Consider the following 16,292-nt stretch of genomic DNA (forward strand, 5'->3'; position numbering starts at 1 on the left):
ATTATCATAACTTCTATGTCGCTTCAGATGTAACCTTCATATTTGGTATGCATGTGTATATGGACAAGGCCTTTCCATACGCACAAAAAATTTGACCCCCTTGACCTTGAATTAAGGTCCTCGTTTAGGTTTTGAAATTTGCATTTAGGTTTCGAAAAATGCTCATAACTTCTATTAAAGCGTTTTTCGGGGGCATATGTCATCCTATGGAGACAGCTCTTGTTTCCCATTATTTTTACAAGAATGTATCGATATATAAAATGACATTCAAAACAATGTATTACCGGTAATAATGGACCAAGTATGCAGAGTTGCATTCACACATGTTAATCCATTTCCTCAAAACACAACAGTCTACACAATAGGTCAGAAGATGTTCTTTAATACTTGTTTTCCCAACACTTAATCATGTTTTTGTCCGTAGGTTCTATTTCATCAGTCTACAGTGTGCTAATGGTGAGCTTTTTTGATCGCCTTTTGTCCTTCGTGTGTTGTGCCTGGTCAACATTTTCCTTGTCAAAATTCTAGAGGCGAATATATTAGGAAATGGCACAAATACCAAATAACATAAGTTTTATTTATTTAAAAAATGACATAAACATAATATAAATAATTGGTTATAGATTATGAAAAACCTCAGGATTTTTAAATGATCATTTTTTTAATACATCTTAATAATAACTTTATATACATATGTATACATATATTAGTGTATGTTGAATATGACATGAAACCGGACTAAAAAACTCATGCAAAACAATGTTAAAGATAGTTTTCAAGCATTCTTGATGATGCTATCTTTTACTACTAATTTTCAAAATGAAGTAAAATTAATTCTTCATATTAAAGATAAATTGTTAAAATTCCTCCCCCCCCCCCTAACTAGATTGCTAAAAACAATAGCAAAACAGATTAAACAAGACTATTGCCAAGCAATATATGTCCCCTACCGGCTCCACCATTGTCAGAAATTCCACCATTGTCAGATTTGTTTTTCTTTTTTTTTTATTTGTTGCCATAGCAACCAGATTTTTGATGTAAGAACAAAATGAAATGACAAGCATAATGTCCATATTGCCATCTATCCATGTTTCAAGTTTCATGAAAAATATTAAGAACTTTTAAAGTTATCACAGAATCCAGAAAAAACACCATTTTCAGCAGTATTTCTAGTCTATTTGTTGCCATAGCAACCAGAATTTTTGACGTAGGAGCAAAATGAAATGACGTGCATAATGTCCATGTTGCCATCTATCCATGTTTCAAGTTTCTTGAAAAAATATGAAAAACTTTTAAAGTTATTACAGGATCCAGAAAAAACACCATTTTCAGCAGTATTTCTAGTCTATTTGTTGCCATAGCAACCATAATTCTTGACGTAGGAACAAAATGAAATGACATGCATAATGTCCATATTGCCATCTATCCATGTCTCAAGCTTCTTGAAAAAATATGAAGAACTTTTAAAGTTATGGCAGGATCCAGAAAAAAACACCATTGTCGGCAGCATTTCTAGTCTATTTCTTGCCATAGCAACCAGAATTTTTGACGTAGAAACAAAATAAAATGACGTGCATAATGTCCATGTTGCCATCTATCCATGTTTCAAGTTTCATGAAAAAAAAAGAACTTTAAAAGTTATCGCAGGATCCAGAAAAGTGTGACAGACTGACGGACACACAGAGCGCAAACCATAACACCCCTCCGGTGAAACCGGTAGGGAACTAATTAACTGAATCTAACCATGCCTAGTAATATTTAAATTGTTTGTGATCTTTCTTGTATACACCACTTGATATTGTCCATAAAAAATCAACACAAAAGCTGAATAACAAGACAAAAAATCGCTATATGCCTCGATTCAAATTTACTCAACGTCCCATATGTTACACACTCCAATAGAACACAGAATGGTTTTGTTTGAGCTTAAATTCTTGTTTCACCACCAAAATAAAAAATGACTGCCATTTTGAACTTACAAAATGAAAACCCTTATGTCAAGCATGATTCAGCACTTATGGTTTGCGCTCTGTCAGTCAGTCAGTCAGTCTGTCCGTCACACTTTTCTGGATCCTGCAATAACTTTAAAAGTTCTTCATATTTTTTTTAATGAAACTTGAAACATGCATACATGGCAATATGGAGATTATGCACGTCAATTCATTTTGTTCTTATGTAAAAAAATTCTGGTTGCTATGGCAACAACAACAAAACAATATTCTGACAATGGTGGAGTTTCACCGGTAGGGGACCATATTGCCTGGCAATCTCTTGTTCCTTCTGATATTGTTAATATTTATATACACAGCTCTTCTTTTTACACCTTTTTTACAAGGTGGCATAAAAAGTATAAACATCTTTTGGCTCTCGGTCTACTCCCCAAAGTTGTGTTCTTACCATGTTTATTTTGTTTAAGTTTTGTTTGCTTCCATAGCAAGGTAAAATTCTGCACCAAACATACATTTCTGTACATTTCTTTTCTCACATCACCATCCATCTTTTCCAATTTAAAGCACTTGGTGTTTTAAAGCAGGCAAATCTTTGTGATTAGACATTTTGTCATCGACTTTAAAATGAACTACTTATTCATCAAAGAAACTACAGATTTCCTTCAATAAGAAAAAAACAATAATTCACTGAGAATAATTCACTGACACTTCTAAGTCCGTCAATTGTTCAACAAAACATTGTGTTATTCAAGTTCATTCAACATTTTAAAGAAATTGATAATGCAGTCTAACAGGTTTCATTGGAGTAATATATTCCAACACTGTTATTTACATTGTATTATAAATATCCATGGTAAACACACACAATCTTTATAATAAAAAGACTGCGTTCCAAACGCAAGCGCGTAAAGTGTGGCAATTTGTTTTGTATGCAGATAAATACATTTAAAGAAACGCTGCATTTCATTGATAACTTATGTCTATTTATGTGGATAAATTGATTTGAAATGTAAAGATTCAATTCATGTATAGATCGAAATTTAAGAACAAATGAACGAAGAGAGAAAGGCAAAATAAGGTAGCCCCTATGTACATATGTACTAGTGGTTTAAAGGCAAGCTGTTGTAAAAATCAAATGTTTATTAAACAGCTCTTAATTCCTCTTATAAAATCATTAAGCTGTGGGATAATTTGCTATTACTTAATATCCCAGTGAAATAAAAATTGGAAGTAAAACTTTAAACCATTTTTTTACATTAACAGATTTAAACCAGAGGTAAAGTTTATTACATCAACTTAAAATGTTTCTTTTTTATGTCCCCCACCACTATAGTGGGGGACATATTGTTTTTGCCCTGTCTGTTGGTTTGTTGGTTGGTTGGTTGGTTTGGTCAAAATTTAACATTTTGCAATAACTTTTGCAATATTGAAGATAGCAACTTGATTTTCGGCATGCATGTGTATCTCATGGAGCTGCACATTTTGAGTGGTGAAAGGTCAAGGTCATCCTTCAAGGTCAAAGGTCAAATATGTAGCTTCAAAGCGGCGCAAAAGGGGACATAGTGTTTCTGACAAACACATATCTTTTTTCTTTTTTTTTGTACAATTCAGAAAAAGTGGTTTAATATGGCTGAGGAGTTTGTGTCCATCGCCAAGGAGAGTTGCCACGAGATGTTGCTAACGGCCACGGAGTGTTTCCGCATGGCAGGCAGATGTGAGAGGGATTCTACCGAGGATGACTGGCTTTACAACTACATGATTGGAAAGTGCATGGAAAAGGCTGGAAAACCTTTAGGCGATTATCTGCCGTACTATTTTAAGGTAATCAGGTATAGAGTACATCCTATTTAAGTTTTTATGCCCCTCTTCGAAGAAGATTGGGTATATTTTTTTTGCTGGATCTCAATCTGTCTGTCTGTCTGTAGACCAGTCTGTCTGTCGGTAGACCAGTTCGTTTCAGATCCATAACTCGTAAACGAATTGACCGATGGGCTTGATACTTCACATATGCATTGGCCTTTGACAGTAGATGACCCCTATTGAAATTTGGGTCACTCGTTCAAAGGTCAAGGTCACTATCACACTAACTGTGAATATGGTTTCCAATCAATAACTCGTCAACCAATTGACTGATATTTTATTTGGCTTAATACTTCATATGTGCGTTGGCCTTGGACAGTATATGACCCTAATAAAATTGGGGTCACTAGGTCAAAGGTCAAGGTCACTATCACACTTGGTGTGAAAATCGTTTCAGATGGATAACTCGTCAACCAATTGACCGATTGGCTTGATACTTCACATGTGCATTGGCCTTAGACAGTAGATGAACCCTATTGAAATTGAGGTCAAAGGTCAAGGTCACTAACACACCTTTCACACTTGTGAAAATCGTTTCGGATGATTAATAACTGGTCAACCAATTGACCGATTGGCTTGTTACTTCACCTGTGCATTGGCCTTGGACAGTTGATGCCCCCTATTGAAATTGGGATCATTGGGTCAAAGGTCAAGGTCACTATCACACTAAGTGTGAAAATGGTTTCCGATCAATAACTCGGTAACCAAATGACCGATTTGCTTGATACTTTACATGTGCATTGGCATTGAACAGTAGATGACCCCTATTGAAATTGGGGTAACTACATCAAAGGTCAAGGTCACTGTTACACATTAAGAGTACAATCGTTTCCGATAAATTACTCGTCAACTGATTCACTGATTAGCTTGATACTTCCCAAGTGCATTGGACTTGGACAGTAGATGACCCCTATTGAAATTGGGTCACTATGTTAAAGGTCAAGGTCACGGTTACACATTAAGTGTGAAATCATTTCCCATCAATAATTCATCAACTGATTCACCGATTGGCTTGATACTTCCCAAGTGCATTGGACTTGGACAGTAGATGACCCCTATTGAAATTGGGTCACTGTTAAAGGTCAAGGTCACGGTTACACATTAAGTGTGAAATCATTTCCCATCAATAATTCATCAACTGATTCACCGATTGGCCTGGTAATTCCCATGTGCATTGGCCTTGGACAGTAGATGACCCCTATTGAAATAAGGGTCACTAGGTCAAAGGTCAAGGTCACTGTTACAAGCTAAGTGTTAAATAATTTCCGATCAATAACTCGTCAACTGATTCACCGATTGGCTTGATATTTCTCATGTGCATTGGCCTTGGACAGTAGATGACCCCTATTGAAATAAGGGTCACTAGATCAAAGGTCATGCTCACTGGCACAATAAGTGGGAAAAGCGTTTCTGATCAATAACTCGTCAACTAATCGACTGATTAGCTTGATGCTTCCCATGCTCATTGGCTTTGGACAGTAAATGACCCCTATCAAAATAGGAGTCACTAGGTCAAAGGTCAAGGTCACTGTCACAATTAGTGTGAAAAAAAATCTGATTAATAACTCATAAACATATTGACAGATCAGCTTGATACTCCACATGCGCATTGGCCTTGGACAGTAGATAAAAGGGTTACATTATTGAAATGGGGGTCACAAGTTCAAAGCCTTTGTTTGGGGGTGCACATGTCTTAGATCGCAGAACACTTGTTGAAAGTTGTTATCATGCATATAAATGCATGGCAAAAAGTATGTTTTTAACAAATATTTAGAGGATGTTGGTTGGTACATGATTATAATGCCTTTAAATGCAGAATTTATTTCATGTTATATCATTATAATCTAGTGTCACCAAACATTGCCATTCTGCTGTATATAGTCTATATCAAATTGAAATGTTGGTCATCTGTATTGATTACGCCACTTTGGTCCAAATATAAATTATTTACTTCTTTACAAAATACTCCAGTCTGCTCCATTACGAAATAGAGTTTTGTCATTTATAAATGTTTATTGACCCAGCATTTAAAGAACAAACTTACAGATTACATTTCACGCTCAACCCTTGATGTTTTCTGCCTTCAGGCTCTAGAATGTGTGCATGAAGAGAAAGCCACCTACCCGAAGAAGATCGTCTTCACTTTCACCGCTTCCCATCTGGCAGTGGAAGCACTGGAGGTAAGATAGTCTTCACTTACACTGCTCCTAATCTGGCAGTGGAAGCACAGGAGGTAAGATAGTTTTCACTTACACTGCTCCTAATCTGGCAGTGGAAGCACTGGAGGTAAGATAGTCTTCACTTACACTGCTCCTAATCTGGCAGTGGAAGCACTGGAGGTAAGATAGTCTTCACTTACACTGCTCCTAATCTGGCAGTGGAAGCACAGGAGGTAAGATAGTCTTCACTTACACTGCTCCTTATCTGGCAGTGGAAGCACTGGAGGTAAGATAGTCTTCACTTACACTGCTCCTAATCTGGCAGTGGAAGCACTGGTGGTAAGATAGTCTTCACTTACACTGCTCCTAATCTGGCAGTGGAAGCACAGGAGGTAAGATAGTCCTCACTTTACCTGCTCCTAATCTAGCAGTGGAAGCACTGGAGGTAAGATAGTCTTCACTTACACTGCTCCTAATCTGGCAGTGGAAGCACAGGAGGTAACATAGTCTTCACTTACACTGCTCCTAATCTGGCAGTGGAAGCACAGGAGGTAAGATAGTCTTCACTTACACTGCTCCAAATCTGGCAGTGGAAGCACAGGAGGTAAGATAGTCTTCACTAACACTGCTCCTAATCTGGCAGTGGAAGCACTGGAGGTAAGATCGTCTTCACTTACACTGCTCCTAATCTGGCAATGGAAGCACAGGAGGTAAGATAGTCCTCACTTTACCTGCTCCTAATATAGCAGTGGAAGCACTGGAGGTAAGATAGTCTTCACTTACACTGCTCCTAATCTAGCAGGGGAAGCACAGGAGGTAAGATAGTCTTCACTTGCACTGCTACTAATCTGGCAGTGGAAGCACAGGAGGTAAGTTAGTCTTCACTTACAATGCTCATAATCTGGCAGTGGAAGCACATGAGGTAAGATAGTCTTCACTTACACTGCTCCTAATCTGGCAGTGGAAGCACTGGAGGTAAGATAGTCTGCACTTACACTGCTCCTAATCTGGCAGTGGAAGCACAGGAGGTAAGATAGTCCTCACTTTACCTGCTCATAATATATCAGTGGAAGCACTGGAGGTAAGATAGTCTTCACTTACACTGCTCCTAATCTAGCAGTGGAAGCACAGGAGGTAAGATAGTCTTCACTTACACTGCTACTAATCTGGCAGTGGAAGCACAGGAGGTAAGTTAGTCTTCACTTACAATGCTCCTAATCTGGCAGTGGAAGCACAGGAGGTAAGATAGTCCTCACTTACACTGCTCCTAATCTGGCAGTGGAAGCACAGGAGGTAAGATAGTCCTCACTTTACCTGCTCCTAATATAGCAGTGGAAGCACTGGAGGTAAGATAGTCTTCACTTACACTGCTCCTAATCTAGCAGTGGAAGCACAGGAGGTAAGATAGTCTTCACTTACACTGCTACTAATCTGGCAGTGGAAGCACAGGAGGTAAGTTAGTCTTCACTTACAATGCTCCTAATCTGGCAGTGGAAGCACATGAGGTAAGATAGCTAACAAAGAGCCTCCTTATGGGAAAACAGAGTTTAATGCATGTGTGTAAACTTTTGGTCCCAGATTAGCCTGTGAAGACCACACAGGATAAACAGGGACAATGCTTTCTTTCTTAACTGGGTTCTGGCTAAAAAAAGACGTCCTGAAAATAAATGTAAAATATGGTAAACAAGGAAATAGTTAGCCTCTGTGGACTGAAATGGTAAATTTATGATGACACTTTATGCACATGCATTTGAACCTGTTTTTGCAGATCGCAGCTCAAGTATACTTATGTCAATGTAGCAAACAAAATTGTATGTTTCTTCAAGTATTGTTGCATACATTTAACTGTAACTATATATAAGGATTCATAATCTTCGATCCTTTTATGTGTTGTGGAATATTTTGTTACTTGTAAGGAAAATTTCTCAACCCTTTGTTCCATACTTCAGTTATTAAATCATTTGTTACATAGCTATTTTGTGGAATCGTTTTTTTTCCATAGTTAAGTTATGGAATTGTTTGCTATATACATGTAGTTATATTGTTGAATCATTATACCCCCACATACAAAGTTTAGGGGGGTATATAGGAGTGAACTTTGTCTGTCTGTTGGTCGGTCGGTCCATATTAAGTGTCCGCTCTCTAATTCAAGTTGTTTTCATTAGATCTTCACCAAACTTGGTTAGATGTTGTACCTAGATGATGTCTAGGTCAAGTTTGAATATGGGTCTTGGCAGATCAAAAACTAGGTCATGGGGTCACTTAGTGCGTTTTAAGCATCGTGACCATGTCCAGTCTCTAATTCAAGTAGTTTTCATCCTAGCTTCACCAAACTTGGTCAGAAGTTGTATCTAGATGATGTCTAGGCCAAGTTCGAACATGGGCCATACCAGGTCAAAAACTAGGTCATGGGGTCACTTATTGCGTTTTAAACATTGAGGATGGTGTCTGCTCTCTAATTCAAGTAGTTTTCATCCAATTTTCACCAAACTTGGTCAGAAGTTGTATCAAGATGATGTCTAGGTCAAGTGTGAATGTGGATCATGCCGGTTCAAAAACTAGGTCACGGGGTCACTTAGTGCGTTTTAAACATTCAGCATGTTGTCCGCTCTCTAATTCAAGTAGTTTTCATCCAATGTCTTCACCAAACTTGATCAGAAGTTTTATCTAGATGATCTTTGCGCCAAGTTTGAACATGGGCCATGCTGGGCCAAAATCTAGGTAACGGGGTCACTTAGTACGTTTTACACATTCAGCATGATGTCCGCTCTCTTAATTTAAGTAGTTTTCATCCGGTCTTCACCACACTTGGTCAGAAGTTGTATATAGATGATGTGTAGGTCAAGTTCGAACAATGGCCATGCAGGGTCTAAAACTAGGTCACAGGGTCACTTAGTGTGTTTTTATACCCCCGGATCGAAAGATCGGGGGCATATTGTTTTTGACCTGTCTGTCGTTCATTGTGTGTTTCCCGAAACTTTAACCTTGGTTAAAGCTTTACAATAACTTTTGCATTATTGAAGATATCAACTTGATGTATGGCATGCATGTGTATCTCATGGAGTTAAGTTTTGCGTTTAGGTCCTTTTTTCTCATAAAGTATCAATGCTATTGCATTCAAACTTGGTACACTTACTTACTATCATGAAGGGACTGGGCAGGCAAAGTTAGATAACTCTGGCTTGCATTTTGACAGAATTATGTGCCCTTTTTATACTTAGAAAATTGAAAATTTTGGTTAAGTTTTGTGTTTAGGTCCATTTTATTCTTTAAGTATCAAAGCTATTGCTTTCATACTTGCAACACTTACTAACTATCATAAGGGGACTGTGCAGGCAAAGTTATGTAACTCTGACTGGCATTTTGACAGAATTATGTGCCCTTTTTATACTTCGAAAATTGAAAATTTGGTTAAGTTTTGTGTTTAGGTACACTTTTTCCTAAATTATCAAAGCTATTGCTTTCATACTTGCAGCACTTATTAACTATCGTAAGGGGACTGTGCAGGCAAAGTTATGTAACTCTGACTGGCATTTTGACGGAATTATGGGCCCTTTATAGTTGAAAATTTTGTTAAGTTTTGTGTTTTGGTCCACTTTACCCCTAAAGTATAATAGATATTGCTTTCATACTTGGAACACTCGCAAACTATCATAAGGGGACAGTAAAGGACAAGTTGCATAAATCTGGTTGTCATTTTTTCGGAATTATGACCCTTTTTTGACTTAGTAACTTATATGGTTACATTTTGTGTTTAGATCCACTTTACTTCTAAAGTGTCAAGGCTATTGCTTTTAAATTTCAAATACTTCTATGCTATCATGAGGGTACTGTACCTGGCAAGTTGAATTTTACCTTGACCTTCGAATGACCTTGACTCTCAAGGTCAAATTATTAAATTTTGCTAAAATTGCCATAACTTCTTTATTTATGATAAGATTTGATTGATACTTTGACAAAACATCTCTTACCTGACATACCACAACAGACTCCACCCAAACTATCCCCCATGCCCCCCCCCCCCCCTCCGAATTCCCCCTCAATCCCCCCTCATTATTTTTTTTTAAATTAAAGAATATCTAATAAATGACCACCACACCCTCATACTATACACCTCCACCCCCCACCCCAAAAAAATAATTTTTATACCCCCGGTAGGGTGGCATATACCAGTTGAACAGTCAGTATGTCAGTCAGTCTGTCCGTCCGTCCGAAAAAAACTTTGACATTGGCAATAACTTTTTCACTTTTGAAGATAGCAACTTGATATTTGGCATGCATGTGTATCTCATGGAGCTGCACATTTTGATTGGTGAAAGGTCAAGGTCATCCTTCAAGGTCAAATTTATGGTGTCTGTCCGTCCGAAAACTTTAACATTGGCCATAACTTTTTCAATATTGAAGATAGCAACTTGATATTTGGCATGCATGTGTATCTCATGGAGCTGAATATTTTGAGTGGTGAAAGGTGAAGGTGAAGGTCATCCTTCAAGGTCAAATGTCAAATATATGGCGTCTGTCCGTCCGAAAACTTTAACATTGGCCATAACTTTTTTAATATTGAAGATAGCAACTTGATATTTGGCATGCATGTGTATCGCATGAAGCTGCACGTTTTGAGTGGTGGAAGTTCAAGGTCAAGGTCATCCTTCAAGGTCAAAAAAAAATAAAAAAATTCAAAGCAGCGTTCTCATGAAGCTGCACATTTTGAGTGGTGGAAGTTGAAGGTCAAGGTCATCCTTCAAGGTAAAAAAAAAATATAAATATTTCAAAGCGGCGTTCTTATAAAGCTGCACATTTTGAGTGGTGGAAGTTCAAGGTCAAGGTCATCCTTCAAGGTCAAAGGTAAAAAAATAATCAAATTGGCGTTCTCATGAAGCTGCACATTTTGAGTGGTGGAAGTTCAAGGCCATGGTCATTCTTCAAGGTCAAGGTCATCCTTCAAGGTCAAAGGTCAAAAAATAATTTCAAAGCGACGTTATCATGAAGCTACACATTTTGAGTGGTGGAAGGTCAAGGTCAACCTTCAAGGTCAAAGGTAAAAAAAATAATTCAAAGCGGCGTTATCATGAAGCTGCACATTTCGAGTGGTGGAAGTTCAAGGTCAAAGTCATCCTTCAAGGTCATAAAAATAAAAAAATCAAAGTGGCGTTCTCATGAAGCTGCACATTTTGAGTGGTGGAAGTTCAAGGTCAACGTCATTCTTCAAGGTCAAGGTCATCCGTCAAGGTCAAAGGTAAAAAAAAATTCAAAGCGGTGTTTTCATGAAGCTACACATTTTTAGTAGTAAAAGTTCGAGATCATCCTTCAAAGTCAAAGGTCAAAAAATAATAATTTTAAAGATGCGTATGAAGCTGCACATTTTGAGTGGTGGAAGTTCAAGGTCAAGGTCATCCTTCAAGGTCAAGGTCATCCTTCAAGGTCAAAGATCAAAAAAAAATAATTCAAAGCTGCGTTATCATGAAGCTGCACATTTTGAGTGGTGGAAGTTTAAGGTCACGGTCATCCTTCAAGGTAAAAAAAAAATAACAAAAATTCAAAGTGGCGTTCTCATAAAGCTGCACGTTTTGAATGGTGGAAGTTCAAGGTCAACGTCATTCTTCTAGGTCAAGGTCATCCGTCAAGGTCAAAGGTAAAAAAAAATAATTTCAAAGCGGCGTTATTATGAAGCTACACATTTTTAGTAGTGAAAGTTCAAGGTCAAGGTCATCCTTCAAGGTCAAAGGTCAAAAAATAATAATTTTAAAGCGGTGTTATTAAGCTGCACATTTTAATTGGTGGAAGTTAAAGGTCAAGGTCATCCTTCAAGGTCAATTTTTTTTTTTCAAAGCAGCGTTCTCATGAAGCTTCACATTTTGAGTGGTGGAAGTTCAAGGTCAAGGTCATCCTTCAAGGTCAAAGGTAAAAAACATATTCAAAGCAGCATTCTTATGAAGCTGCACATTTTGAGTGGTGGAAGTTCAATGTCAAGGTCATTCTTCAAGGTCAAGGTCATCCTTCAAGGTAAAAGGTAAAAAAATAAAATTTCAAAGCGTTGTTCTCATAAAGCTGCTCATTTTTAGTGGTTGAAGTTCAAGGTCAAGGTCATCCTTCAATGTCAAAGGAAAAAAAAATAATTTAAAAATTCAAAGCGGTGCAATAGGGGGCATTGTGTTACTGACAAACACATCTCTTGTTTTTTCCAAACATGGTTAAAAAACACAAATATTTATTTTTATTATTTTATTTTTTAAATACCATCCAACCATCCCACCCAAGAATCCCCCCCCCCCCCCCATTTTTTTTTTGCATTTTTTTTGCATTTTAGGAAGATAATGTAATAAATTACCACACCCCCACACTATACACCCTTCTCCACTCCACCCCTCCCTCCTTTGTGTTTTAAATTGAGATAGGTCCCTACACCTTTAAAAAGAAAAATAGATGAGCGGTCTGCACCCGCAAGGCAGTGCTCTTGTTAACATTTAGCATGGTATCCGCTGTTTTTTGTGAAGTCAACATGCAAAATATTCTGTGTCAATGCGGCATGTGGGGGTATTTGTCATGTCTGTGACAAAGCTCTAGTTTGTTATAGTTATTGTTGAATCATTTATTATAAAGTTATTGTTTAATCATTTTTTATGCCCCCCTTCGAAGAAGAGGGGGTATATTGCTTTGCTCATGTCGGTAGGTCGGTATGTCCGTCCACCAGGTGGTTTCCGGATAATAACTTGGTATTGTAATGCTGCTACTGCTGCTGCTACTGTAATGCTGCTACTGCTGCTGCTACTGCTACTGCTACTACTACTACTACTACTACTACTACTACTACTACTACTACTACTACGACTTCTACTACTACTTCTACTTCTACTACTACTACTACTACTACTACTTCTATTAATACTACTACTACTACTACTACTACTACTACTACTACTACTACTACTACTCGACTACGCCGACACTACTAACTACTACTACTATACTACTACTCACTACTACTACTTAACTACTAACTACTACTTCTACTACTACTTCTACTACTAACTACTACTACTGCTGCTACTACTACTACTAATACTACTACACTACTTCTACTACTACTACTACTACTACTACTCCTCCCCCTCTCCTTCCTCATCCTCCTCTCCTCCTCCTCAATCCTCCGTCCTCCACCACCACCACCACCACCACCACCACCACCATGTCTACTATTACTACTTCTACTACTACTGCCACTTCTACTACTATTTTTACTACTACTACTAGGTCACGGTGATTCGAAATAGTAAAATGGTTTCCGGATGGTAACTCAAGAACGCATACGCCTAGGATCATGAAACTTCATGTGTAGATTGATCATGACTCGCAGATGATCCCTATTGATTTTCAGGTCACTAGGTCAAAGGTCAAGGTCACGGTGACCTGAAATAGTAAAATGGTTTCCGGATGATAACTCAAGAACGCATACGCCTAGGATCATGAAACTTTATGGGTAGATTGATCATGACTTGCAGATGACCCCTATTGATTTTCAGGTCACTAGGTCAAAGGTCAAGGTCACAGTGACCCAAATATAGTAAAATGGTTTTAATGTCATAAATACTGACCTGTTATTGTATGCTTATACTTTCCAAGGGGAAATAACTCATCCGGAATTTTTACTGGGAATCCGCCACCTCAATACCGTAATACAGGCCAGGTTAAACATAGTGCAATGCAACCTAGCCAAAAATCGGTAACCAACCCTCAATATTCTTTCCGGATCAACCAGGTGTATACGTGTCTTTTACGGCTCTGAATTAAAATATTGTTTTTCACTTGGTTGATTGGGGTTTTGAATAGATAAATTGTGTTATTTATCTTTTTATTTCTCATTCGGATTAATTTGTGTGGATTTAATGGATTTTGTTTCATTTGTAAAAGGTAAGCCATGCTTGTTTTTATCGAACAATGGTTTATTTCTACCATGCTGGTGTTTTCAGGCGTGAACGACCACGTGCAAAACGTGCTCTTCTAATACATTGCTAGAAGGTGCAAAGCATGTTCTTCTAATGTGTTACGAGATCGTGCAAAGCGTGTTCTTCTATTGACAGATTGTTTATCATTTGCCATTGTGTGCAATAATGATTTTAACGTTCCGTATGACAATCTATTGATCGTCATTTTATTTTTCATCTGTTTTGAATTAAACTTTTGTTTAATTTATGATCTACGGCAGTATTGTTAGAATTTTCATTATGGTCAAATAATGATTTTATGTACCATATGATAATCTGGTCTGTGACCAGTTTATGGTTGAATATGCTTTGCTCTTGTTTTTCATATATTCGACTACATGATGGTCGCAGAAACAAGAGTGGATAAATACCCGGTGACTTCGCAGATCATGGATGATAGTTGCAGTATCAGTCACCGGGTATCGGGCACGATCGCGACCGTACTATGCTTAGTCTCTTAGACAGTCGGTCAACATCAGACCATATGGCGACACCCGTCAGCCGGTCTTTGCCCGATGGCATTGGTCAAGGACATCGACCAATGCCGGACCATTTGGCATCCGCCATACGGTCATTATCCGGTGACAACACTGGTCATGATATGACCGGTACGTCACCGGGTACGTTGATCACGGACCATTTATCGACGTCTGACCGGCCGGTCCAGTCACCGGTCATGTCACTGGTCCGGTCCGGTCATTGATCACCGGTCCGGTCACCGGTCATGTCACTGGTCCGGTCCGGTCATTGATCACCGGTCCGGTCATGTCACCGGTCAAGTCACCGGTCCGGTCCGGTCATTGATCACCGGTCATGTCACCGGTCATGTCACCGGTCCGGTCACCGGTCATGTCACCGGTCCGGTCATTGAGCACCGGTCCGGTCACCGGTCATATCACCGGTCCGGTCATGTCACCGGTCCGGTCATGTCACCGGTCCGGTCCGGTCACTGGTACGGTCATTGATCAACGCTCCGGTCACTGGTCAACAGTCATCAGTTAGGCCTGCCACCGATAACACCAGTCACCGGTCAAGAAGAAGAACTCGGTCTTCTTCATTGAATTATTCTCCTATTCTTCGTTGAATACATCGTCTTCATCAAGGATTAGACATCGGACACGCTCTTCTTCGTCGAGCAGTTCTCATCATCGCGGCTCTCGTAAGCGATCACGTCGTCACTCACGGAGACGTTATTCTAGAAGATCTCGGTCTCATCGCAGCCGATCCACATCTCGGCCGATCCAGATCTCGACATCGCAGGAAACGAGGACGTCGTCAACATTCATGTAGACATCAGCGGACTGCATTGAGCACCACTGGATAGTTATCGAACATACCTCTCCTTCATCGAGCAGTTCTCGGCGTTGATACGCTCGTAAGCGATCATGTCAATGCTCACGGAGACAATATTGTAGAAGACAATATTTCCAGCGTAGCCGAACAATATTTCGGCATCGAAGTTATATGGATGTCGCCACTTCTCACGTAGGCGTTAATGAACCTACTGGTCATATCGACGTTCTCCATTTTATTCCTTTAGGAATATCATGTCTCCATTCCACGTGTGATGGTTCTTCTTATGGCATCCACACATGTTGCAGTCACCGAGCTGTAGTTGTATACGAACACTAGTTCGTTTAACATTCAGGCTTCGGGATAAGCTGTTCTTTTCTCCACTACGACTACAAGGACACTTATGCCTATTAATACTGATAATCTACCGTTGTTTTCCGGTTAACATTATCAGATGACTTCGTGGATGGTCATTCTTCTGCACCAGATATTTCCATTCTGACGCAGTTATATTATACCGGTCCCGATCACCGGACATCGGTCACCATTCATCGGTCATATCACCGATCACTGATCACCGGTCAGAATAAGTGATGTCTCATCACCATCGGATTGGTTTTTTTGGCGCGATCTTCTTTTCCGAGCAGTGCTTGACATTGATAACAGACCATATGGATTCCACCATTTTTCGGTCTTTTACTGGTAACGTCACCGGTCATATTATGACTGGTCCGTTCACCGGGCTACAGTTACCGGTCATTGACCGGTCCGGTTCGGTCACCAGTTACCAATTACCGGTATTCCACTGTGTTTTCATCGGTCAATTTTTAGTATCACGGGTATCGTCTACATTACATAGTTGTATACCCCTGGCTATGATTGTATTGAATACTATATTTTATGGATTCAACAATCTACATGACTTTTTGTGTTTTTCAAAACTGATGTTCTACTGGCGACGGTTACCAAATCATGCTATATCTGTTATTTGTACTTCTATCTCAACCGGCTACATGCAGACTACTGGTCTTGCAGATAGATCCGCTGAA

General features: G+C 39.0%; 1 protein-coding gene and 1 long non-coding RNA gene across 3 annotated transcripts in view; one reads left to right on the forward strand and one right to left on the reverse strand.

The window, feature by feature from the left end:
* LOC127845581 (uncharacterized) overlaps positions 1-16,292 on the reverse strand; it is a 478,937-nt gene that overhangs the window by 426,045 nt on the left and 36,600 nt on the right. The gene's annotated exons all lie outside the window — the stretch shown is intronic.
* Positions 1-16,292, forward strand: part of LOC127845162 (calcineurin-binding protein cabin-1-like) — a 125,293-nt gene that overhangs the window by 82,689 nt on the left and 26,312 nt on the right. For both annotated transcript variants that reach the window (XM_052375923.1, XM_052375932.1), the window contains exons 31-32: positions 3,561-3,770; positions 5,897-5,989. In XM_052375923.1, the coding sequence (XP_052231883.1) occupies positions 3,561-3,770; positions 5,897-5,989 (303 nt within the window). The remainder of the gene's footprint in view (positions 1-3,560; positions 3,771-5,896; positions 5,990-16,292) is intronic.

The sequence above is a fragment of the Dreissena polymorpha genome, chromosome 1 (assembly GCF_020536995.1).
Source record: "Dreissena polymorpha isolate Duluth1 chromosome 1, UMN_Dpol_1.0, whole genome shotgun sequence".
NCBI lineage: Eukaryota > Metazoa > Mollusca > Bivalvia > Myida > Dreissenidae > Dreissena > Dreissena polymorpha.